The sequence below is a fragment of the Bos indicus genome, chromosome 22 (assembly GCF_029378745.1).
Source record: "Bos indicus isolate NIAB-ARS_2022 breed Sahiwal x Tharparkar chromosome 22, NIAB-ARS_B.indTharparkar_mat_pri_1.0, whole genome shotgun sequence".
Lineage (NCBI taxonomy): Eukaryota > Metazoa > Chordata > Mammalia > Artiodactyla > Bovidae > Bos > Bos indicus.
Genome location: NC_091781.1, coordinates 43,610,464 through 43,637,895, shown reverse-complemented (window position 1 = coordinate 43,637,895; position 27,432 = coordinate 43,610,464). Strand labels below are relative to the sequence as shown.

The window sequence follows — 27,432 nt, the reverse complement described above, 5'->3', positions numbered from 1 at the left end:
TTCAAAACTTAAATAGTGACACACTATTATTTGGACAGATGTAACATTGTTATATGCTAAAACAAGTAATCACATGCTTAACTTTTCAGAAAAAAAATAAAGCCAGCATTTGTCTCCTCAGAAAGTGCTATATTTTAGATAGAGATACAGGTGAGTGTGGAATATTAGGATGATGACAAAAACAGAGGTTGACGCTGTTGTGCAGTTATCTCAATACCACAAGGTTTCTTTCTGTAAGAAAGTAAATGGCAATGAATTCTAAAAAGTAACAGCTGTATCTACCCATCAATAGCATCTTTAAATCAAGTCACTGATACTAACCGAAAATACCGGTCTAAAAGCCAACTCTAAGGAATTCTCTAATAGCTTCAAGTAGAGTTTCTCATTTTTGAGTAGTCTGAACTAATTTAAAGGGAAAAAACTCCTGAGTTTATGTTCACAGAAACCTGGAGAACTCCAGTTTGAGACACACTGAAATAAAAATTAAATACGATCACTTTAAGTGATAACTTGGCACCACGCACTACATGGAGACAAACACAAAGCCTGGCATTAAAACTGAACAGCAGTATTCAGTATACAGAAAGTAATCTATATAACCCAAATTATGATAATATTAATTTTAAAAATTATCATTGAAGTATAAACATGAAATCAATACTACAAACAAAACACAAATCATTTAGAATTATAGTGATACCTGAGAATTCATCTACACTTTTCAGTCTGAGTAACACTCATCTTCTGAAAAACTACTTATTAAAATAATTTACGAAATAAAAAACCTTTCTTGACTTAGGGTCTGTGAGCCAAACTGAAGAAATTCTTACAGTATTCAGAACTTAGAGGACATAAAGGCTGTATCTTTACTTTCATTACCCTTTACGAAAATGGAGCAACTTATAATAGTACCTGTGTGCTTGTCATCAACAGACATCACAGATGTTATACTAAATATAATTGTTGCTGCTGCTGCTAAGTCGCTTCAGTCGTGTCCGACTCTGTGCGACCCCATAGACGGCAGCCCACCAGGCTGCGCCGTCCCTGGGATTCTCCAGGCAAGAACACTGGAGTGGGTTGCCATTTCCTTCTCCAATGCATGAAAGTGAAAAGTCAAAGTGAAGTCACTCAGTCACGTCCAACTCTTAGCAACCCCATGGACTGCAGCCTACCAGGCTCCTCTGCCCATGGGATTTTCCAGGCAAGAGTACTGGAGTGGGGTGCCACTGCCTTCTCCAAATATAATTGTTAGATATCTCAAAAATATCACTTATGCCTATTACTTCTTCAAAATTATGATCATCATCAGACTCACTGCTAGATCTTATTATTTAACATGTTAATAAAGAAGCACACATATTGCTACTGGAGCTCAAATTTTTCAAAACGTTAATAAATGTATTTTAATATGTGGTTTCCTTTGTAATCCTATGTTTTTACTTATTCATTTGAAAGCATTATTCTGACAAATCGTTCATGGAATAAAAGAATTCCTATACTAGGAACTCCTGAGAATTGACAAATACCTAACATGCCTAAAGTGAAAGAGAAAGTCGCTCAGTTGTGTCCAGCTCTTTGTGACCCCATGGACTATACAGTCCATGGAATTCTCCAGGCCAGAATACTGGAGTGGGTAGCCTATCCCTTTGCCAGCAGATCTTCCCGACCCAGGAATCAAACTGGGGTCTCCACATTGCAGGTGGATTCTTTACCAGCTGAACTGCCAGGGAAGCCCAATGTGTCTAAGGAAGACTTTAATCAGTTCAGTTCAGTCGCTCAGCCATATCTGACTCTCTGTGACCCATGGACCGCAGCACACCAGGCTTCCCTGTTCATCACCAACTCCTGGAGCTTGCTCAAACTCATGTCCATTGAGTCAATGATGCCCTCCAACCACTTCATCCTCTGTCATCCCCTTCTCCTCCTGCCTTCAATCTTTCCCAGCATAAGGGTCTTTTCAAATGAGTCAGTTCTTCACATCAGGTAGCCAAAGTATTGGAGTTTCAACCTCCAGCACCAGTCCTTCCAATGAATATTTAGGACTGATCTCCTTTAAGATTGACTGGTTCAATCTCCTTGCTGTCCAAGGGACTCTCAAGAGTCTTCTCCAACACCACACTTCAAAAGCATCTATTCTTTGGTGCTGTTAATATTTTAAGATTTTAATATTAGCCTCTAAATGCAAAAATGCAACCATGGGACAAAATACAGACAAAATAATGTTCCTCCCTATTTCATTCCTAAAGTTGACAGTTGGTCCATAAAGAAGACTAAGTGCCAAAGAATTGATGCTTTCAAATCATGGTCCAAGGGACTGCAAGAAGACAGACCAGTCAACCTGAAGGAAATCAACCCTGAATAGTCATTGGAAGGACTGTTGATGAAGCTGAACCTCCAATATTTTGGCCACCTGATGCGAAGAGATGACTCATTGAAAAAGACACTGATGCTGGAAAAGATTAAAGGCAAAAGGAGGAGGAGGTAGCTGAAGATGAGATGGTTAGATAGCATCATTGATTCAACAGACATGAATTTGAGCAAACTCTGGAAGACAGTGGAAGACAGAGGACTTTCGGTGGTATAGTTCATGGGTTGCCAAGAGTTGGACACAACTTAGCAACTGAACAACTATGCTCCCTCATAAGCGCTCTCTCTCTCTCTTTTTTTTTTTTAATAACGTAAGATAAAACTGTGACAAAATCCACTCAGAAATAGGTTCTTCATCAAAAACAAACAAACCATGACATCATGCATATTATGTAAACTTGTCTAACTTAAACATTATAAAATTAATGATAAATTGTGCTAATGTTTTAAGAGAAAAATAACTATGAAAGTGTTATTAAGAAAATTGGTATGGATATGCCTATGGTATGTGCTAGGCTGTTCATCTTTTTTGATGGGCTCTTCTGAGTTAAGTCTGATTCTTTTATGTTCATCTTAAATGATGAAGAACTGGTACAGGATGTATTTGAATAATACCAAATGAGAGAATCATTGTTAGTCTGATTCCTAAGGAGTATGGTGAGCCTGTGAGTAAAATGTCTAGATTTTTAACAGTAACATTGTAACTGACTTTTAGTCCACTATTACAAATAAGAGAAATAAAAGATGGCTTATAAGACAACAAAGTAGGATGGCAAAGATTTGGAGTGGGCGACAGGAAGTCTGGATTTCAGGTTTACTAAGAGTATCAGACGTCACTATGGAAATGTTAGTGGGTGGCTCAGTGTCTCAGTTATCTGAAAATGGTTTCTGAGGTTCACTTTAAAAATCCTATGATCCTATAAGAAAGGTACTGCAATATTTAAAATGCATGTTATAACCGTTTCTTACTTTGCATAGGTAATACTCAAATCCATTAGAAATGTATATCTAATTGTATCCATGGTAGGGACTATGATATCTTGAATCTTGACACGTCTATTTCCTAAACTAGTACTTTTAATTAGTTCATTCCAGTGGATCCAGCGACCTCGGTTTTTCAACTATAAGAGAACATAAATTTTAAAACATTATAACCATGCACTTGCTATCTAACAGGCTGTTTTTAACATAGCAATCATATATGCTTTTTAAAACTGTATTTAGTCTTTTCCTCCTTTTTGTTGTGAAATACTAGATTCATCCAAAATAATGTATACAATGTATTTAATTCTGACTGACAAGCACCCATGAATCCACCATCCAATGTAAGAAATAACGCATTTAGTTTTAGTTTTGCTTTTCAACGGTAACCTGATGAACTTAATGAAACCTAGTTATCACAAATTCAACATATATAAAATTTCAGATATTTTTGCCTCTATGTCCTCTTAACACTCTAATTTTTGCAAAATGCCTTGAAGATGTCCTTGTGCATATATCAAGAATTTATTTGAGAGCCACTCTGATGTGGCTGAAGTTACAATTAATAGGACTTTGGCTTGATGTTTTCATATTTTATTTATTTTTTTTTGTTTTGTTTTGTGGAGAATAACATTTTATTTAATTAAAGTTAAAAGTTAGTGATTCTTTTTTTTTAATTTTATTTTATTTTTAAACTTTACAATATTGTATTAGTTTTGCCAAATATCGAAATGGATCCGCCACAGGTATACATGTGTTCCCCATCCTGAACCCTCCTCCCTCCTCCCTCCCCATACTGTTTTCATATTTTAAAGGAAATGGGCAATAATCTCAAGAGAAACAAAATATAAAATAAACTCATTATATTTGTTTCTCTAAAATTATTCTGTTTGGCATATTGATCCAGGCTGATATTCAACCAGGACATATTAGAAAGGCGGAACCGATTGACACATTATTGAACTTCTTCTGAACCATGGGTTGAATGAAGATCTGCTGTCTTAACACCCTGAGTGATCCTGATTAGGGAATCCACCCTCCCCTCCTCTCCAGGTTGTCCTGCACTTCCCTGGAGATCCTAAATGTCTCTTACTGACTTTTCACCTTCATCAAGCAACAAAAGAGTTAACACCTGGCAAAGAAGGAGATCTCTTGGGCCCACTCCAGGGCTATGGCGAGCATCTAAGAATTTTTTAATATTTTCTAACAAATTGTATATGTATATGGTTTGTGTCTGGATTATGGTAATTTTGCAAATTTGGGTAAATGATTCTTTAGTAATTCATGTTCTTAATTTCTGAGGTTTTATCTTTTATTTTTATCAAAGCTATATGTGTACATATTTTAGAGCCCAAGTTTATAAGGTAAGGAAAAAGATCAGTTTCCCACTCATTTTCTCCTCTCCAACAGCAACTTACCTTTGCCTCTTTCAGCTAGATATTTTGATATTTACCTTCAACTCTATTTTTCTTTTTTTACCTTCAACTGTTAAAGAATATGCTTGGGTTATCATCTCTTGATTTTTCAGTTTCAGGCGATATTTTATTGACTTCTCAGTGTGACTAATGTGAATGAAACTATCCTTTTGGTCTTATTCTTAAAATTCTGTGTTAGCAGGGTTTTAGAGAGACCTTTCTACACTGGCAATCAGGAGAATTGGGTTCAAGTCCTGGCTGTGCTAGCCAGTAGCCTTTCTAGGTTTGCTTTTTCATCTACAGACTTTGAGATTCAGGTAAAATTGTAATAAGGCTCTATCCAGACCTTATGGCTTTGTGAAGTAAAATCTGCATGAATCAATGATTATGTAAATGCTTGCTGTTTAAAAGGATATTTTTGTGAATTCTTTTTTAAATTAGAGAAAACAGATTTAACATAAATCTGAAATTATAAAATATTCTTCAAACAAGTGGATCTATACTGTCCACGAGTTATCAGTTGGTGTGTTAGTTGCTCAGTCGTGTCCAACTCTTTACAACCCCATGTAACTGTAGCCCGCTACAGGAGCCCTACAGGCTCCTCTGTCCATGGGATTTTCTAGGTAAGAATACTGGAGTGGGTTGCCATTTCCTTCTCCAGGGGATTTTCCCAACCCAGGAATTGAACCCAGGTCTCCTGCATTGCAGGCAGATTCTTTACTCTCTGAGCCACTGGGGAAGCCACTGGGGAAGAAGTTATAGGAGGAGAAACGAAAGAGAAGGGACTAAAAGCTAACCACAGGAGTCAGAGAACTCTAGGATGGGAACCCAGTTTTGACCACTGATCTAAGACTTTGTGTTCTATGGTTTATCATAACAAGCATCTTACATCATACCTCATACATGTAGTCATAGACTAGGCCTTTTTCATCAAAGTTGCATTCCCATTTACCCACAGAATCAGGTATTGGGTTGTTTTCATCTTTTCCCATTAAGACTATTCGTATGTAAACATCAAAAACAATGCGACCATCTGTATCACAGCTTCCTCCAATGGACCAAATTAAAGAAAATATAAAGCAAGCCTGTTGGTTTAAAAAGGAAAAAGTTTAATTTAAACTAATTATTTAAAAGAGACTTTTAACAGATTAAAATTTAATATATTGAGTTCTAGTTAACCTACTTGGAAAAGATCAGATTTACAAATAATGTGGAATGGAGCACATCTCAGCTACATAAAAAATCATTACTCTGGCAATGTGTCTAAATTTAAAATGTTCATGCCATATAACCTAGGGGTTTCTCTTTTAGTGGGTTTATCTTTAAATATATTCTTGCTGGTTAAAATGATAAATGTACAAGAATATTTACTGCAGCACTGTTTGTGGTAGCAAAATATTTGAAGCAACTCAAATAGAGATCAACTTAACTGGAATAAGCTATATACACTGGAATATGTATAGCTGTTTAGGGAAAAAAGGTACCACAATATTAATATGGAAAGATCTCCAAAATACATAGTGAGAAAAAATGCAAATCAGTATGCATAGTATGTTAACATGTATAAAATAGTGTGTGTGTGTTAGTTGCAGTCGTGTCTGACTCTTTGTGACCCCATGGACTGTAGCCCACCAGGCTCCTCTGTTCATGGAATTCTCCAGGCAAGAATACTGGAATGGATAGCCATTCCCTTCTCTAGGGGGTCGTCCTAACCCAGGGATCAAACCTGGGTCTCTTGCATTGCAGGCAGACTATTTACCATCTGAGCCAATGTAAAAGAGGACATGTACCAAATGTCTCTAGCAGGCTACATGAGGCACTGGTAACGGTGGCTGCTGGAGGGTGGCTGGGGGACTGGTGTGGATGGAAAACCTACTTTTGTCTTGATTTTTGCTCTAGGTACATGCCTTATCTAGATAGAAAAGTCTATCAAACATGTTTTAAAAGAAAATTTTCTGTGGCAACAAAGTAAAGGGAAAACAATGAGAGGTAACTGCTATTATCACAGGGTAGAAGAGTAGATGGATTGCATAGAGGAGGTTAAGGAATCTGACAATAGGTGGTGGACAGGAAAGTAGCATAGGCCAGGGGAGAGAATAGAACACCTCTTTCGTTTGGCTCCCTGAGAGCCTGATTCTCTGCCGTTCTCTGCTCTCTAGACATTAACTAACCTGGACCACTGACTCCTTCCTACCTACATGCTCTCTGGATTCGGCCTGCAATGCGCCACCCAGCTGGTTGGATGCCTGCTCCTAGTCTTTTGTCGTCACTTTGTTATAGCTTACACTCTAGCTTAACATTGAGACAAGATCAATTCACCTAAAGTCCATATTGGTTTAATATTAAGTCACTCTATTGTCTATCAAATTATGATATTTCATAAATAATAGGGCATTTTGATTTATTCTGACATATTTTACTTTCTCTAAATTGTCTTATAAATTAGAATACCAGATCAGGGCAACTTTAATGTCTTCTGGTATTCTTTTGGTGCTTATCAAAAAATAGCTCTGGGTCTTGTAATGTCTTTCTCAAGACAAGCAACATTTGCCAGAGGCACCTTTTATTCTATAACTTAAAAAACACAATAAATATAAACCAACCATAATCCAAACACGAATATGCTTGCTGGTAGGATCGTTCTCCACCGCGTTGCAGAGCAGTACTTCAAAGAGGCGTGTGAGAGAGACAACCACATTGCTATCGCTTGTTGGAATCAGTTCCTTCAAAGTGAAAAGGATAAGATACTTTACTTTCATCTTATATACATAATAAAAGAAAATAAGTGTTTCACTTTAAAAAACATACTTTTCACAGTCTCTATAAAAGTTAAAGAATTTAAATTGCAGCCATGATAAAAAAAGCCTCTGAAATATTTTAGTCTAGCATAATACGTTACGCAATTGTGTGAAACATATTCTTCTTCTGAATTCTCTGAGAAATGAAAATTAGTAAGAGAATAAACAGTGATCTAGAGATAGTAGAAATGAAGTTTATAACAGTTATTTATTCATCTATTTATTCAACAAACATTTATCAAAAATACAGTCTACCTGTATATTGAGCTAGGAGATATGAAAATAAAACAAATTATCTCTGCAAAGAAGTGATACTGAAATTAAAGACAACATACTAATGGTCCAGAGGTATATGAAAAGTCAGTTAACCTCACTAATCAATATGGAAATGCAAATCAAAACCACAATGATATATCACCTCACACCTGTTAGGATGGATATTATAAAAAAGATAAAAGATAACTAGAGTTGGTGAGAATGTGGAGAAAAACAACCCTTGCACACTGGCTGTGGAAAGGTAAATTAGTCCAGTCATTATTAATGCAAAGGTATGGAGGGGCCTCAAAAAACTAAAAATAGAACTACCGTATGATCCAGCAACCCCTCTTCTAGGTATACACTCAAAGGAAATAAAATAAGTACCTCAAGGAGATATCTGTGCTCCCATATTCACTGAAGCGTTATTCACAACAGCCAAGATATGGAAACACCTAACTGTCCACTGGTGGATGAATGGATAAAGATATTGTGGTAGATATATAATAGAATAATATTCATTCTTAAAAAAGAAAATCCTGCCATTTGCAACAACATAGATAAAACTTGAGGACATTATGCTAAGAGAAATAAGCCAGATACAGAAAGGAAAAAACTGCATGATCTCCCTTATATGCATGATCTAAAAGTTGAATACATAAAAAGAAGCAGAGTAAAACAGAGGTTACAAGTGGGGAGGAGGTGGGAGAAATGGGGAGATGGGCAAACAGTACAAAGTTACAGTTATGCAGGGTGAATAAGTCTAAGAGATCTAATATACAGCATGATAACTACAGTTAGTAATACTGTACAATATGTATCAATACTGAAGATTTGCTATGAGAGCAGATTTAGCTGCTCTCATCACACACACATACATACAAATGTGTTAACTATTTGAGAAGGTATGGTAATTATCCTGACTGTGATAATCATTTCACTCTCCAGGCAAGAATACTGGAGTGGGTAGCCATTCCTTTCTCCAGGGGATCTTCCTAATCCAGGAATCAAACCAGGGTCTCCTGCATTACAGGCGGATTCTTTACCAGCTGAGCTACCAGGGAAGCCCATTCATTTCACTACATGTATGAATATCAAATCATCTTGTACACTTTAAGCATACATATTAAAATTAAAAACACATAAATGCTGGATAAACGCATGCGCATGAATACAGACACATACACACACAGAGACACATGAGTACAAGGATAACTAGGGAAATGTAAATAAGATCAGCAGGTGTTATCAATGTCAATATCCTTGTTGTGATATTATAATACAGTCTTGCAAAATGTTGCCATGGGGGAAAACCAGGTGAAGTGTATGTGGGATCTCTCTGTATTATTTCTTACAACTGCATATGAATCATGGATGTTCATAATAAATCTTTTGATTTTTTAAAAAAGTGGATATTATATGTCTAAGTAGAAAAGATTTATTTATCCTACCATCCTGACTTTAAACTTAGTCGAGTTGAATGGAAAGTAAAGAAATTAGAGTAGATAAGAGAATTATAATGTTACCTTGCATTTTTTCTTACGGAGCTTTAAAGTGGGCTTTATTAACCAGTCAAAAAGTCCTCTCAGAAGAGCTTGGTGATCTGGTTCCTGTAGAGGTCCTTTCAGTGAATTCAACCATGAAGACACAAGTGGTTTCCATCCCAACTGTGAGGGCTCCAAATAAATCATGCCACAGCGGCTTACAGTGGCAGGCTAGAGGAAAACAGACAAGTTTTCACTTTCCAATCTGGAAGTTATTAAAGAATTCTTTGCATCACTTATAAGGTCCTTCATGATCTGGCTCCTGTCTTCCTCTATAGCATCACATACACTAGATGAAACTCTCTGCAGTTACAGATCCCCAGATATGTCATGGCTCCAAGTCTTTTCAAGACATCTTGTCATGATTTGGAGTGCCAAGCCCCAACCAATCTCCACAGAGAAGTCTTACCCCTCAAAACCGGATCAAACGCTCAAACATTGTCCCATGTCCTCTTCCTCTACCCATTCCTCGCTTGGGCACTTGCCCCCTCCTTATTCTTAGAGCACTAACATGTACCTCTATATCAGGAGATATATATATATATAATATATTAGCATGCTTCTCATCCTCTCTAAATGAGCATACACTGTCTTACTCATCTTTGTATTTTTTGTGCCTAACTCACTTTCTGACACATAATAAAAACGATTTATTCCTGAAACTAACACAACACTGTAAATCAACTACACTCCAATAATTTTTTACGATTTAATAAAGAAACAAACAATACAGAACAAAAGACTTATGACTCAGTGAACAAACGAATAAACTAGTATTATAATAAATTATGAACTTACTGAGGCCTGGGAAAGGTCCATTGTTTCAAAGATGAGGCTCATTTGAGGGGACATCTGAATGATTTCTCCACTCATAAGGCAAAGCTGAAGGCAATGATTTTTCAAAAGTTTATTTTAAAAAATCTAAAACTTCTCAGATAGAAGTTTATTCTACTTATTAAAGTACCTCCTAGGATATAACCCTAGGAGGAAGTCTTAGGATGGAAGTCTTAGGATGGAAGCCAGAAAAATCTTAAATCTAAATTCTAAGTCTAGCTCTGTCTTCTCTCATATGAGGAGGGGAGACGGGAACTACGTGATATATTGAAAAAACTACAAAATCCTATACTAATGTCAGTTTTTGTTATTAAAAATTACATGAAATACTACAGATTTTATAGTTGTAAGACTTTTTATTAATAAAAAGAGAAATATAAAAAGTAGAGAATACTATGAATATTCATATACTCATCTTGTAGAGTTAACCAATGGTAACATTTTGCTATATTTGCTTTGTCTTTTTAAAAAGTATTTTAAAGATCATTACAAATATCAGGGCATTTCACATCCAAATAAGTCAATATTAATCTTTTAAAATAAGGATTTTCCTGTATAACCACAATAACATTATCACATCTAACACAATTACCAATGATTCCTTAATATCATCTAATACTTAGCCAATACTCAAATATTCTCAGTTGTGTCAGGAATGTCTTTTCAACTGATTTATTCAGACCAAAATTGAATCAAGGACCGTGCATTGGATTTGCAGTCTCCTCTGGGTCTCTTTATAGAGAGACCTTGGCTTCCCCGTTTATAATTGTCATTAACTTTTAATAATGTCTCCTATCTATACAGCTCTCTTACTCGTTGACTCCTACTAAATTTGCTCTTTATTTTCAGAGATTTTCAGTCCCCTGTTGTTTTCACTTCTTTCATTAGGTAGCTTCTGTTCTATGGTCCAGCATTTCTAGCATCCTCCTGTCAATATATTTAAAGTCTTTCTGTATTTCCAGTCTAGCAACCTGAACTACACCTATATCTGGGCCTAATCATATCAGAAGGAACTAGGGCCATAGGCCCTGAGAGAATTAAACCTATACTAAATCATCCCCTACCTATGACTTTAAGACAATTGAGAAGATTTTAGGGAATCACAGGTTACTGTTGCATTTGGATTCAGGGTTATGGGGAACTTGCCCAGCCTTTGTATAAACTTTGTATGCAGGTCAGGAAGCAACAGTTAGAACTGGACATGGAACAACAGACTGGTTCCAAATAGGAAAAGGAGTTCGTCAAGGCTGTATATTGTCACCCTGTTTATTTAACTTCTATGCAGAGTACATCATGAGAAACGCTGGACTGGAAGAAACACAAACGAATCAAGATTGCCGGGAGAAATATCAATAACCTCAGATATGCAGATGACACCACCCTTATGGCAGAAAGCGAAGAGGAACTCAAAAGCCTCTTGATGAAAGTGAAAGTGGAGAGTGAAAAAGTTGGCTTAAAGCTCAACATTCAGAAAACAAAGATCATGGCATCCGGTCCCACCACTTCATGGGAAATAGATGGGGAAACAGTGGAAACAGTGTCAGACTTTATTTTTCTGGGCTCCAAAATCACTGCAGATGGTGACTGCAACCATGAAATTAAAAGACGCTTACTCCTTGGAAGGAAAGTTATGACCAACCTAGATAGCATATTCAAAAGCAGAGACATTACTTTGCCAACAAAGGTTCGTCTAGTCAAGGCTATGGTTTTTCCTGTGGTCATGTATGGATGTGAGAGTTGGACTGTGAAGAAGGTTGAGCGCCGAAGAATTGATGCTTTTGAACTGTGGTGTTGGAGAAGACTCTTGAGAGTCCCTTGGACTGCAAGGAGATCCAACCAGTCCATTCTGAAGGAGATCAGCCCTGGGATTTCTTTGGAAGGAATGATGCTAAAGCTGAAACTCCAGTACTTTGGGCACCTCATGCAAAGAGTTGACTCGTTGGAAAAGACTCTGATGTTGGGAGGGATTGGGGCAGGAGGAGAAGGGGACGACAGAGGATGAGATGGCTGGATGGCATCACTGACTCGACGGACATGAGTCTGAGTGAACTCCGGGAGTTGGTGATGGACAGGGAGGCCTGGCGTGCTGCGATTCATGGGGTCGCAAAGAGTCAGACAAGACTGAGCGACTGATCTGATCTGATCTGATCTGATAGCTTCCCTAGTGGCTCAGATAGTAAAGCGTCTGTCTGCAATGCAGGAGACCTGGGTTTGATCCCTGGGTTGGGAAGATTCCCCTGGAGAAGGAAATGGCAGCCCACTCCAGTATTCTTGCCTGGAAAATCCCATGGACCGCGGAGCCTGGTAGGCTACCGTCTATGGGGTCGCAAAGAGTCGGACACAACTGAGCGACTTCACTTCACTTCTGGGTCTCTTTTAATCTAAAACATTCCTCTTTAATCAAATATGTAAAAAACTGAATTTATCAACTGTGTCTTTTCTGCCAAATAACTATCTTATTCATTATTATTAAAGCTATTCTCTCAGTCTCCTTGGCTTCCATGTTTGTAATTGTCATTAACTTTTAATAATGTCTCCCATCTATACAGCTCTCTCACTCGTTGACTCCTACTAAATTTGCTCTTTATTTTCAGAGATTTTCAGTCCCCTGTTGTTTTCACTTCTTTCATTAGGTAGCTTCTGTTCTATGGTCAGCATTTCTAGCATTCTCCTGTCAATATATTTAAAGTCTTTCTGTATTTCCAGTCTAGCAACTTGAACTACACCTACATCTAAAGTGCTTAGATTGGTAGAGAAAATCTCACAGAGGCAGATGTCAGCACTAAACTTAGAGTTCATGGTCTTAAGTCTATCGGGTTCTCCATAACACCCAGATATGCTTCTTCGTTTTCCTAGGCAGCTCTCTTTTCCATTTTCCTTGATGGCTAATTTAAATCTTCCCCTTTCTCCAGTGTACAAAGAACCACGGTCTACCGCTTCACAAAGAAAAAAATAAATCGTCCAAAGGATTTGTCAAATCTTCCAAGACGTCGGCAATTCAGGTTGCCGCGGTGTCAGGGCCACACTCGGGCTTCCTGTCTACCCCATCCCAGCCAGCCTATGGCGGCTGGGCCCCTTGGCCCTCATCCAGATGCCGGGGGCAGCCCTGGGCTGCCAGAGCGATGTCCCCAAGTCGAACCACTGTGGTTTGCGGCCCAGCTACATTGTTTACTAACCCGAACTCCCTCCCAACCCCCGTCCCCACCCCCGCACCTCTCTTCCCTCCTCCACCCGGGCACAGAGCCATCCCCCTGCCTCTGTCTGGCTGTCTCTCCTCCCCTTTCTTTCGCACACAGACTTCTTTGTACCACAGCCCCCAGGACCCCTGCGCCCCTCCCCACACTATGGACTGTTCCACAGGCCACTGATGCTGCCCGCAATGAGGGGGCCGGGACGGCAGCGCTCTTATGGTACCAAGTGACAGGTCCACCTTCCTGTGACTGGGGGAACGCCAGATGTAATGAGAAGATGTCAGCAACTCAGGTTGCCTGGCCCTCCCATACAGACTATATTGCCAAGTACAACTTTCACCGCGCTACCAAGAAAGACCCTCCCTTAGGCAAAGAAGACGTGCTCAGCAAGTGGCTGTCACCAAGGACCCCAATTGGTACAAAGCCAAGAATAAGGCGAGCCACAAGGGCATCGCCCCAGACAACCACGTCCCGAAGCTGGAGGGCGTGAAGGCAGAGGCATGGAACTCAGCTTCACGGCCTGGTTCCACGGCCAGACCGTGCGGAGCAGGCAGAAGAGCCACTGTGCCCACCAGACAGGCCTGTCCTAGTGCAGGAGACCACCGGCTAGCCCCAGGCACGCCACCACATCCTGGACCAAGCCAGCAAACTCAGCACCCACGAGGACCTCAGGCAGCTGGAGGAGCACTGCACCTCAGATCAGAGGGACAGGCCAGACGTCACGGAGGTGCTAAACAGGAAGGGTCTGAAGCTGGTGCAGACCACTGGGAACCGAGAGTTTGGAGGCGTGATGCTGGGCAACTACCGAGGGAATGAACAAGGTCGCCGTTAAGAATGACGCTCCTGTCCGGGCCTTCCGGGCTGAAGCCTGGGTCCTGACGCAACTTCAGCGTACACCTGGTGCAGCTCCTGGGCCTGACCGGAGAGGAGGAAGGCGGGTCTACATCGTCGCCGAGAACACGGCTGAGGGGTCCTGGGGGACTACCTGTGAGGGCTCGGTCGGTACTGGGAGGAGACTATCTCCTCGAGTTCTTCCTAGACGTCAGCGAGGCCGTGGGACACCTGGAGGTGCTGGTGTCCGAGGGACCACGTGGCCCAGGTCAGCGGCTCCGGCCTCACCGAGGCGGCCTCCAGCACCCAGGACACCTGCAAGCTGCCGATCCAGAGGGAGGCCCCCGAGGCCCTGACAGAGAGGAAGTTCTCCACCGAGTCGGACGTGTGGCGTTTCGAGATCCTTCTCTGGGAAAAATCTACTCTTCCGGCCGAGTGTCTTACCCAAGAATCCATCCCTGAAGGACGTGGCCCCGCGGCTGGAAAGGGCTACCAGACTGACAGACGCCCCCCACGGCCGCCCGCCCGTCCATACGAGGCCATGATGCACTGCGGGCACCCGGACGCCCTCGCACGGCCGTCCTTCCCGCATTTCCGAGAGCAGCGGGAGCGCATCAAACCCACGAGCTGCACCTGGGACTGCCGGCCTCTGCTGGGGCCCAGACCTGTGAGGGCTGAACCTAGATAGACCGCACAGCCAGCGCCCCCACTCGCTGGGCCCAAACCCGAACTGAACCCAGCAGCAGGCCAGTGGGCCTCTTGCCTCTGGCCCCCGGAGACCCCGCCGAGGCCCCGCACCTTCTCTCAGGGACCCACTTGTGGGGCTTTGGGAGCCAGGCCCCGGGGCCAAGAAGGGAGGAGGCTGAGGCGCAGTGGGCAGACGCCCTAGCCCTACCGTGGTCAGGCTCCCCCTGGCCTCCCATCTCTCGCCTTCTTACCGTTTTATTCCTTTCTTTTCTTTTGAGATTTTTTTCCCCCGTGTTTTTATTATTTTTCAAGATAAGGAGAAAGAAAGTACCCAGCAAATGGGTGTTTTACGAAAAGTATGAGCCTTATTTTTCCTCCTCTGCCTACGAGGGTTGGGGAGACTAGGCCCCTGTTTACGGATCCATCACCGGAGCCTCATTCCTTGCCCCACGTTCTGTGTCCAGGTCGCCTCTATAGCACCATGTCTGCCCTTGACCAGGTGCACTGTTGGCGTGCTCCACATGCAAACGGTTCATTAGGGGCTTGGAGTCCCTGCCACCCACCCACTGCCTTGAGATGGAATCCTAATAAATCACTCCACGAGGACATCGAGAAAAAAATAATTTGCCTTCAAAATTTCCACTATTAAAGCCACACATTCACCTTTCCTGCTCCCCTCTCATCTGATATGAAACAATCCTTCCACCAGGCTCTGAGTCCTTCAGTTCAGTTCAGTCACTCAGTCGTGTCTGACTTTGCAACCTCATGGACTGCAGCATACCAGGCCTCCCTGTCCATCACCAACTCTTGGAGTTTATGCAAACTCATGTCCATTGAGTAGGTGATGCCATCAAACCATCTCATCCTCTGTTGTCCCCTTCTCCTGCTGCCTTCAATCTTTCCCAGCATCAGGATCTTTTCGAATGAGTCAGCTCTTCACATCAGGTGGCCAAAGTATTGGAGTTTCAGCTTCAACATCAGTCCTTCTGATGAACACCCAGGACTGATCTCCTTTAGGATGGACTGGTTGAATCTCCTTGCAGTCCAAGAGACTCTCAAGAGTCTTCTCCAACACCACAATTCAAAAGCATCAATTCTTCAGCACTTAGCTTTCTTTATAGTCCAACTCTCACATCCATACATGACCACTGGAAAAACCATAGCCTTGACTAGACGGACCTTTGTTGGCAAAGTAATGTCTCTGCTTTTTAATATACCGTCTAGGTTGGTCATAACTTTCCTTCCAAGGAGTAAGCGTCTTTTAATTTCATGGCTGCAGTCACCATCTGCAGTGATTCTGGAGCCCAAAAAATAAAGTCAGCCACTGTTTCCACTGTTTATCCATCTATTTGCCATGAAGTGATGAGACTGGATGCTATGATCTTAGTTTTCTGAATGTTGAGCTTTAAGTAAACTTTTTCACTCTCCTCTTTCACTTTTATCAAGAGGCTTTTTAGTTCCTCTTCACTTTCTGCCATAAGGGTGGTGTTATTTGCATATCTGAGGTTATTGATATTTCTGCCAGCAATCTTGATTCCAGCTTGTGCTTTCTCCAGTCCAGCGTTTCTCATGATGTACTCTGCATACAAGTTAAATAAGCAAGGTGACAATATACAGCCTTGACATACTCCTTTTCTGAATTGGAACCGGTCTGTTGCTCCATGTCTAGTTCTAACTGTTGCTTCCTGACCTGTATACAATTTCTCAAGAGGCAGGTCAGGTGGTCTGCTATTCCCATCTCTTGAAGAATTTTCCACAGTTTATTGTGATCCACACAGTCAAAGGCTTTGGCATAGTCAATAAAGCAGAAATAGATGCTCTTCTGGAACTCTCTTGCTTTTTCCATGATCCAGCGGATGTTGGCAATTTGATTTCTGGTTCCTCTGCCTTTTCTAAAACCAGCTTGAACATCAGGAAGTTCACAGTTCACATATTGCTGAAGCCTGGCTTGGAGAATTTTGAGCATTACTTTACTAGTGTGTGAGATGAGTGCAATTGTGTGGTAGTTTGAGCATTCTTTGGCATTGCCTTTCTTTGGGATTGGAATGAAAACTGACCTTTTTCAGTCCTGTGGCCACTGCTGAGTTTTCCAAATTTGCTGGCATAGTGAGTGCAGCACTTTCACAGCATCATCTTTCAGGATTTGCAAGAGCTCAACTGGAATTCCATCACCTCCACTAGCTGTGTTCGTAGTGATGCTTTCTAAGGCCCACTTGACTTCACACTCCAGGATGTCTGGCTCTAGGTGAGTGATCACACCATCGTGATTATCTGGGTTGTGAAGATGTTTTTTGTACAGTTCTTCTGTGTATTCTTGCCACCTCTTCTTAATATCTTCTGTTTCTGTTAGGTCCATACCGTTTCTGTCCTTTATTAAGCCAATTTTTGCATGAAATGTTCCCTTGGTATCTCTAATTTTCTTGAAGAGATCTCTAGTCTTTCCCATTCTGTTGTTTTCCTCTATTTCTTTGTACTGATCTCTGAGGAAGGCTTTCTTATCTCTCCTTGCTATTCTTTGCAACTCTGCATTCAAATGGGTATATCTTTCCTTTTCTCCTTTGCTTTTTGCTTCTCTTCTTTTCACAGCTATTTGTAAGGCCTCCTCAGACAGCCATTTTACTTTTTTGCATTTCTTTTTCTTGGGGATGGTCTTGATCCCTGACTCCTGTACAATGTCACGAACCTCAGTCCATAGTTCATCAAGCACTCTGTCTATCAGATCTAGTCCCTTAAATCTATTTCTCACTTCCACTGTATAATCATAAGGGATTTGATTTAGGTCATACCTGAATGGTGTAGTAGTTTTCCCTACTTTCTTCAATTTAAGTCTGAATTTGGCAATAAGGAGTTCACGATCTGAGCCACAGTCAGCTCCCAGTCTTATTTTTGCTGACTGTATAGAGCTTCTCCATCTTTGACTGCAAAGAATATAATCAATCTGATTTCGATGTTGACCATCTGGTGATGTCCATGTGTAGAATCTCTTGTGTTGTTGGAAGAGTGTGTTTTCTATGACCAGTGCATTCTCTTGGCAAAACTCTATTAACCTTTGCCCTGCTTCATTCTGTACTCGAAAGCCAAATTTGCCTGTTACTCCAGGTATTTCTTGACTTCCTACTTTTGCATTCCATTCTCCCATAATGAAAAGGACATCTTTTTTGGGTGTTAGTTCCAAAAGGTCTTGCAGGTCTTCATAGAACCATTCAACTTCAGCTTCTTCAACATTACTAGTTGGGGCATAGACTTGGATTACTGTGATACTGAATGGTTTGCCTTGGAAACGAACAGAGATCATTCTGTCGTTTTTGAGATTGCATCCAAGTACTGCATTTCAGACTATTTTGTTAACTATGATGGCTAGTCCATTTCTTCTAAGAGATTCTTGCCCACAGTAGTAGAAATAATGGTCATCTGAGTTAAATTCACCCATTTAGTTCGCTGATTCCTAAAATATCAACGTTCACTCTTGCCATCTCCTGTTGACCACTTCCCATTTGTCTTGATTCACGGACCTAACATTCCAGGTTCCTATGCAATATTGCTCTTTACAGCATTGGACTTTACTTCCATCACCAGTCACATCCACAACTGGGTGTTGTTTTTGCTTTGGCACCGTCTCTTCATTCTTCCTGGAGTTATTTCTCCACTGATCTCCAGTAGCATATTGGGCACCTACTGACCTGGGGAGTTCATCTTTCAGTGTCCTATCTTTTTCCCTTTTCATTCTGTTCATGCGGTTCTCAAGGCAAGAATACTGAAGTGGTTTACCATTCCCTTCTCCAGTGGACCACATTTTGTCAGAACTCTCCACCATGACCCGTCCATCTTGGGTGGCCCTACATGGCATGGCTTAGTTTCATTGAGTTAGACAAGTGTGATCAGATTGGCTAGTTGTCTGTGATTATGGTTTCAGTCTGTCTGCCCTCTGACGCCCTCTCTCAGTGCCTACCGTCTTACTGGGGTTTCTCTTACCTTGGACTCAACTAAACTGATTAACCCTCTCTTCTGAATCATCACTATTTCTTGTCTTTTTGCTTTCCCCCTTAGTCCAATCAATATGACTGAATAATAAACAAATGACTAACCACCTATAATAAAGTACTGGAGTATATGTTTGAATGTTAATTAAACTAGTTTGCTTACTTAGTAGTATAAGTATTTCATTTAGATATAAAAATAAATTGTGGTATATTGATACAGTAGAATACTAATACAAATATTAAAAGAATAATAAAGAAATAAAATGGAACTACAATATTAATATCATAGATTGTTGTATTGACCAAAAGAAAGAAAATATTATATGGTGTGATTCTATTTACATGAAGTTCAAGAACTGGCAAAACTAGGTTATTACAGCACAAGTTAGAATAACGATTGTGCCTTTGGGAAGATGTACAGATTGCATAGGGACTTAAGTGAACCTTGTAGGGAGCAATAAATTTAAGGTATTTTTATTTATATTATGGTCATCTGGGTGTACGCATATGTAAAAGAAATCATAGATTCTAAACTTTGGTATTCATTTTATACATTATATATGTTATCTCTCAGTTAAAATAAATATAAGATTTCCATTTTCTTATTTTTTTTAAATCTCACAGGTTCTAAGGTTATGTACCACATATAAACACTGAAGCAGTCTATGTTTTCAAAAAAGAAGGGTTTTTTGTTTTCTTCTAAAATATTAAACTGACTCGATGGATGTGAGTCTGAGTGAACTCCGGGAGTTAGTGATGGACAGGGAGGCCTGGTGTACTGCGATTCATGGGGTTGCAAAGAGTCGGACACGACTGAGTGACTGAACTGAACTGAACTGAAAACATTAAAGTTCTATAAGAAGCCTTAAGACTATAGTCACATAACTTATTATCACCCGTCACATTACCATGCCTTCCAGCTAATGTAGTAGTTTTAATATACTTGTATTCTAATTAAAAAAAAAAAAAACTAATCAAAGAATTTACCACAGCATAGTTTTCATTGAAAAGATAACTTATAAACTTTTTAAATTTGCTGCATCCTTCATTTTAAAATTTTGGGATTTAGTTGTTGGACATATAACATGCTTAACCATGTCTGTATCTGCTTTGTTTTTTCTAATTGTGGTAAAAAAAAAAAAAAACACACATAAATTTAGCACGTTAACCATTTTAGGTTTACTGCTCAGTAGCCTGACATGACTTAACAGCAGCGTTAAGTATACTCACACTGTGCATCTGTTTCACTTTTAATCGTGATGGCTTACCTTTTTATTATCGTCCAGTACTGTGTTCATGCTCTCTATCCACAAAGTGTCAATGGGACCATCAAATACAACCCATTTCCGGTCAGGTGTTTCTGATAAGGCAAATTCTCTAAAAGTATTAGCCACAATACCATCAGTCCACTGAGGAGGAAAAAAGGAAGAGTTGGAAAGTTTCCCTTAAAAAACTATAAAGTGTTAACATAAAAATATTTCAAATTTCTTGGCTTAATGTGCATTGTCAGTAAGAGTAGAGATGTTTCTACTGAGGATTACCTCATGGGACACTGGGTCAAATTGTCCAAAAAGTTGGCCCATAGTAATGGATTTGGGGTTTACAGTCCTATAAATGACTTTTTCTTCCTCTCCACAGCCACGTTCATTCATAAGAGTTAGAGTATCAGCCAGCATATGCAGAACTTTTGTTTTACCAGCAAAAGGCTCTCCTACTAACATAAAACTATGAAGGAAAAAAAGTCATTATATCAAAAATAATGGTAAGTTAAATTATTTACCTATATATTTGTATATAAATTTTCACCCTATGATAATTACTACATATAATTTTTGAAATTATATTACTTTGTCTCAGATATAAGGTGGTTACATTTAACTGATCTCTAAATCAAGTTCTCAATATTAATACCTTTATCTACAAAAGAGAATAAAAATTTTCCAAATGAAAATGGAAACAACTGCATACTTAAGAAAAAAAATTTAATGACTTGAGGTTTCCTAAGCAGGGAGATGGAGAGGATTCACTTTTCCTCATTTTCACTTGCTACAGTGCTCTTTGCCAAATACCTCTGAATCTCCTCTCTGCTGGCACATCTCCTCTCTTCCTTGCTCTCTTTTAGGACTACTAGGTGACTAAGGTATAATAAATGGAAATGATGAGTGTTACTTGGTAGAGGAGAGATAATTGCCCATAAGGGACCCTACAGAGCTCTCTTCCCTCTAGCAATCTGTGACCCACAATGTTAAGACGGTGGCTGCTCCAACATCCTGGGAACTGAATAATTATGATGAGCAGAACCTCCCTGTTAAATTAGATTGAAAACAGTATGATAGAGAAATACACCTTTGTTCTCAGGTCACTAAGATTTGGGTACAGATTGTTTCTCTGTAGTCCATCCTTACTGATAGAAATTGGTACCTAGAAGGGAGAAAGGTATTCTTGCCATGATTAAAAAAAAAGAGAGAGAGACTAAGGGGCACTGGCTTAGAGGCTAAGTTGTGGGTGGCAAATTAACTGTTAACAGAGGCTAACGACTGGGAATTAATGCTATGCTGTGGAAAATTCTGAAAGAGATAGGAATACCAGACCACCTGACCTGCCTCTTGAGAAACCTGTATGCAGGTCAGGAAGCAACAGTTAGAACTGGACATGGAACAACAGACTGGTTCCAAATAGGAAAGGAGTACATCAAGGCTGTATATTGTCACCTTGCTTATTTAACTTGTATGCAGACCACATCATGAGAAACGCTGGACTGGAGGAAGCACAAGCTGGAATCAAGATTGCTGGCAGAAATATCAATAACCTCAGATATGTAGATGAAACCACCCTTATGGCAGAAAGTGAAGAAGAACTAATGAGCTTCTTGATGAAAGTAAAAGAGGAGAGTGAAAAAGTTGGCTTAAAGCTCAACATTCAGAAAACTAAGATCATGGCATCCAGTCCCATCACTTCATGGGAAATAGATGGGGAAACAGTGGTTGAACTTTATTTTTTGGGCTCCAGAATCACCGCAGATGGTGACTACAGCCATGAAATTAAAAGACGCTTACTCCTTGGAAGGAAAGTTATGACCAACCTAGACAGCATATTCAAAAACAGAGACATTACTTTGTCAACAAAGGTCCGTCTAGTCAAGGCTATAGTTTTTCCAGTAGTCATGTATGGATGTGAGAGTTGGACTATAAAGAACGCTGAGCACCAAAGAATTGATGCTTTTGAACTGTGGTGTTGGAGATGACTCTTGAGAGTCCCTTGGACTTCAGGGAGATCCAACCAGTCCATCCTGAAAGAGATCAGTCCTGGGTGTTCATTGGAAGGACTGATGTTGAAGCTGAAACTCCAATACTTTGGCCACCTGATGCAAAGATCTGACTCATTTGAAAAGACCCTGATGCTGGGAAAGATTGAGGGCAGGAGGAGAAGGGGATGACAGAGGATGAGATGGTTGGATGGCATCACCGACTCAATGGACATGAAGTTGCGTAAACTCCGGGAGTTGGTGATGGACAGGGAGGCCTGGCTGAACTGAACTGAATGATCAAACGTTTGGTAAATTTATCCCCTGAGATAATCTGGGAGATAGGTAAATAAATCTGTTGAAATTGTGGTTTTAGGGGGGAAAGATAGTAAACAGAAAATTATTAGTATATATTGGCAGCTGAGGGATGCATTTAACAAGGAACTACAAAAGGAAATGAGCTCAGGAAAATATGGCCAGTTTGCAAGCTGGTATGAAAGTAGAGAAAAGCTGAGAAAAGAGACTTGAGAGACTGAATGAGGTGATTTATTCTCATCTGCAACTAGTAAGAGATAAGTTGAGAAAATCTTTGAACAACAAAGATCAACTTAGCCTAGTATCAAAGACCAAATCAAGAGCAGGGCCATTGTATCACTTCATTATAAGATATGAAAGGTTAATATGGTTCCCAGCAATCATTTCCGGATGGTGAAATAATTTAGGGAAAACAGATTAAGGATGTGGGCCCACCAACTAAGTCAGATAGGTTCGAGGATACTATAAGGATGTTTACAAAGGTATGACTTAATAAGGACCACTCTGGTGGCTCCTGGCACACCTGGAATCAAATGGAAAAAAAAGCTTATTAAGTTTCTGAGAGAGTTGACTGACAAAGAAACCAGGAGTCTAGGCTAAAACACAATTTGAATGTTTAAGATTTGTAAAAAAGACTCTTAGTTACTGAATGCATGAGGGTTGACTGTAAATTTATATAATACAAAGAGCTTTTAAAAAAAAATCTGCCTTTAAAAAATCATGACCTTTGAGACCTTTGATCTTTGACCTTTCTATAGGTAGAGAGCCGGCTGAAAACATTTTTCAGCTCTCAAGGAAATTTTCTCTATTATCCACCTCACATGTGACCAGGGAAGAAAATGGAGATGGGAGACCCCTCACAAGGTTGAACCAAAGTCCACAGAGGACAGGTTCCCAGAAAACCCCTCTTGGGGAGCAAAGCCAAACAGAAGTATACCCAGGTTTTATGAGGATCTCAGTTTATACAATTGGTAGGGAAGGCTATCTCAGGAGGGAAAAAAAAAAAATATATATATATATATGTAATTATGGATACAAAATGGCCAGAGCCACTTAGTGATACCCTTTACAATAAATTATGTATAAAATGATTCTGATTCCCTGGAAGGGCCTTCAGTACAAACCACTGAAGTACTCTCACAGTCAGTCTATCTCTGGAATTAGGGTCCAACATGCCTTGCTGAATTTCAGAACCGCTACTGCCAAGTATTGGCTTTGTCTGTTCAGTTTCTGAATGTGAGTATTTGCTGTGGTAATCATGTTCTGGTAAACCCACTATTATAATACCGGATGTGTGCAGGGCAGAGAACTTGTTTTTCTATTTTTAGATCTCTGGAGCAAGAGGAACAGCTTCCAAATCTGATACAGAGACTATCACACATCATCTAGAGATTCTAGACTTTGAGTCTGGTTCATTGATTGGAACTTTCAGGTTGCCTCCCTGGGAAAGTAAAAGTGTATTTAATATTCATGAAGTAGAACAAATAACATATTTGATGATCAAAGGGGAAAATTGTGGAGGGTCATTAGTGCTACATCACTGACTGAATGAGCACTCCTTTCCAATCTTTTTAAGACATGTGGCATGAGAGAGAAATACAGCGTTGTTTTTAAGTTACTGGAATGGAGACTGGCTGGGGTAGAATGGGGGTAGAGGGTTGCTCCCTACTGCACCTAGCAAGATTTGCTGACTCTTTTGGTTTACAAATTTTAGTTGTTTTAATAGTTTAACTTAAAAAATAACAGCTAACCATGGCATCTAACTATCTATAATCTTACCCGTGTCTAACGATCATCATCTCATATGTCTGAATCATTTTTTCAAGAAAAAATTTAACAGGCTGAAGATTATGTACTTTGCAGGCTTCATGAGCACATTCCAAAAATTCCTAAAAGAAAAGAAAAATGGAATGCATTTCTACAAAATGCTATTATAAGTCATATCATTCATGTCTTATAAATATAGATTTTTCATTTAGAAATAATAAAACTATCTTCTTATATTTGTAAACTATTTCTTAAACCTTTTTTTTTTACTTAAGAAAGGAAAAAGTAGAATTAAAATACTTTAAAAAATTAGTGTTTCCCATTATAAGTTATCAATGATCATGGCATCATAGCACTGGGTGTATGCTTCATGAAAACAACTTGTCTTATTAGTTTTTCCAGAATTTCACTTTTGATTAGGATATAGAAGGACATGCCAAACAATCCTTCACACTATGGTAAATAGAAACACACAGAGGTTACAAAAATTATAAAAACTGTAAACACACAGGAGCATTTTAGATACACGTAAGTCTAAAGGAACTAAATTTCAGAAATGGCAAACCATTCCAATATTCCTGCCTAGAAAATTCCACTGACAGAGAAGCCTGGTGGGCTACAGTCCAAGGGGTTGCAAAGAGTTGGCCACAACTGAGCAACTGAGCACTGAGCACAAGTCTAAAGGAACTAAATTTCAGAAAGGGATGAGCCTTTCACACAGACCAGCTGCTAGTTTTACTTCTAGAAGCAAGTACAGACAGGTAGGCATTGGTCTGACCTGCTATACTGCAGAGGGAGTTTGCTGAAGTAAGGGGAAATTGACAGATATTTTAATGACCATGTAGACTCCTGCGACATATAAATCTGGAGGAGCTTCAAATATAAAGCTGGTTTTTCCACTGCCTATGCTTTTGCTGAGTGTGAACTGACACAAGAAATCAAGGACTTAGCTACAAACCCCCCACAGAAAGAGATTTTCTTAGTCTTCTTTGGATGTTTTTATCCCAAAATGCTGCTAGAGGGAGGATCCTATCATAGATTAGGACAATTCTCACTCTAAAGACATTTGAAATCAGAGATAGACTAATGATCAATACTTGTGCAACAAGACTCTGGCTCAGGTCAACTCTTGGTTGAAAAGATCAGCAGCTCAACCTAGCCATCTTACAAAGGAAAAAAACATGGTTTTCCTACAGGAAAATACTACCAGTTCACCCTCTTACTTTCTACTCAATTTTCAACAGTCATAAGAAAAAATAGCTGTTGATCAGTAGGGGGAAAAAAACATAGTAAATAAAATAACTCACAGATGACTCAGGTGTCGTAATTAGCTGACAAAAAAATAAAATGACTTTTATAAATGTATAAAAGAACATAGACAATATTACAAAAATAGATGAAAAGATGAAGAATTTAAGCAAAGAAATGAGATCTTTTAATAAAGTCAAACTGGATAAAATAAAGCTGAAAAAAATAAAATTGATAAAATTAATGGTCCATTGGAGAGGCTTATTGGTAGACTGAACAAAGGCAAAGAAAGGATCATGAATCTTAAAGACAAGTCAATAAAAGTATCCAAACTAAAGCACAGATAATAAAAGCAATGAAAAAACAGAAATAGATCATAAGAGACATGTGAGACAATATAAAATAGTCAAAAATATTAATTCATGTAACTAGAGCCCCAGGGGAGAGAAAATTGGGTAGAAGAAATACTTTAAAAGACAATACGAATTTTCTGGAGAAAGAAAGTAATATGCAGGTAGCAGAAGTGCAGCAAATACCAAGCAGGATAAGTACAAAATGAACAAGATTTGGCACAGAGTCAAGAACGGAAACAAAGAAAACATTTAAAACAACCAAAGGAGAAAGAACACAGTACATTCAGCAGACACAAATAAGAAAAAATAGTGGACGTCTAACCATAGCAATTCCCCTGGGACCTGGACCAACCCTAGACCTGAGCAGAGTCCGCTCCCAAAGCAGGACTGGAGTGGGATTGAGGCTGCTCAGGAGGACGTGCCAGCAAATGAGCCCCGCTTCCATCAGAACTTGGCCAGGGGTGCCCTCTGAATGAAACCACCACCGCAGGATGCAGGTGGGGCCTTTTCACCTAAGCCGAGCCTCAAGCCGCCAAAGGACGTGGAGAGGCGTGCCTGGAAGAGCTCTGAGAGGCGTAGGGCTTCAGGGCTCCAGGGGGGGCTCTGGTCCCTGATTACAGCCAGCTTGCTTACAGTCGCCCCACCAACTGACACTCAGGACCCTCAGCATAACACTTTTGCAGGGCTTGGGGTTTGACTGAGGTGGTCGGGAGGAGGCGAAGGGGTAGAGGAAGAGGGTCAGAGGTAAAGAGACACAAGCTCTTGGGCACCTTGCACTCTCCTTGAAAACCCAGGAAGGATGGCCCAGTGAACAAGTGGGGCATGAGGAAGTGCTGCCGCCTTGTGGACATTTTCTGGAACTGCAATGAGAAGACATGGCCGCAGAGTACTTCAGGTTCACAGGATTGGGGATGCAGATACCTCCCCCACCAAGAAAGGTCCTAATGAGGCACCTAATGAAAACCTAACTCAAAACAGAGCTGACCCTCCACGTGCATATTTCAACAGCCACATTCTCTTTGTCACAGAGAAAAATCACCTGAATGAAAATGCTCAGGATCTCTAAGGAGGAGAAAGACCCCAAGACAAAGACACACAGGCATCCTCTGGCAGCAATCATTACAAAATCAACACTTCGAAAAAGGCTCCCCGGGTCTGGGGAGTGGAGTTGGGAAAGAATAGGGAACTCTCCAATGCTGAGGTGGGACTGTAAACTGGCAACAGTCACTCTGGAGAACAGTGTGGATGTTTATTTAAGAAAAGAAAAACGGAGCTACCACAAGATCGTGTATCTCTTCCCGGAAGGATACCCAGCGAAAAACATCCTTGCAAAAGTCACAGGCACTGTAATGGTCGTGTCTGCATTATTTACAATAGCCAAGGCAGAGAAACGACCCAAGTGTCTGAGGACAGATGAACAGAGAAAGAAAGCATGCCACCCATACTCAGTGGACAGTCACTCAGCCCAGAAACACAATGAAAATTGTGCTGTTTTAAGCAACTCAATGGACCAGAAGAGGCTCACACCAAGTCCAGTGAGGCAGACAGAACACAAGTATGACTGATTTCACTTACAAGTGATATCTAAAACATGATCGAAACCCATTAGTGTCCCACACAAA

At 40.1% G+C, this 27,432-nt stretch overlaps 1 protein-coding gene and 1 pseudogene across 15 annotated transcripts in view; one reads left to right on the top strand and one right to left on the bottom strand.

The window, feature by feature from the left end:
• The window catches only part of DNAH12 (dynein axonemal heavy chain 12), a 191,641-nt gene that overhangs the window by 83,161 nt on the left and 81,048 nt on the right, over positions 1-27,432 (bottom strand). For 14 of the 15 annotated variants that reach the window (XR_011563135.1, XM_070777134.1, XM_070777136.1 and 11 more), the window contains 8 exons: positions 24,222-24,331; positions 20,425-20,608; positions 20,152-20,292; positions 10,159-10,242; positions 9,343-9,531; positions 7,367-7,486; positions 5,660-5,848; positions 3,337-3,488 (listed from right to left, as the gene is read on the bottom strand). Coding sequence is in view for 13 of the 15 variants with exons in the window: in XM_070777134.1 (XP_070633235.1) it covers positions 3,337-3,488; positions 5,660-5,848; positions 7,367-7,486; positions 9,343-9,531; positions 10,159-10,242; positions 20,152-20,292; positions 20,425-20,608; positions 24,222-24,331 (1,169 nt within the window). In the remaining 2 variants the exon portion in view is untranslated. The remainder of the gene's footprint in view (positions 1-3,336; positions 3,489-5,659; positions 5,849-7,366; positions 7,487-9,342; positions 9,532-10,158; positions 10,243-20,151; positions 20,293-20,424; positions 20,609-24,221; positions 24,332-27,432) is intronic. The other variant, XR_011563137.1, reaches the window with a different exon arrangement.
• LOC109575808 (tyrosine-protein kinase CSK pseudogene) lies at positions 13,886-14,894 on the top strand (annotated as a pseudogene).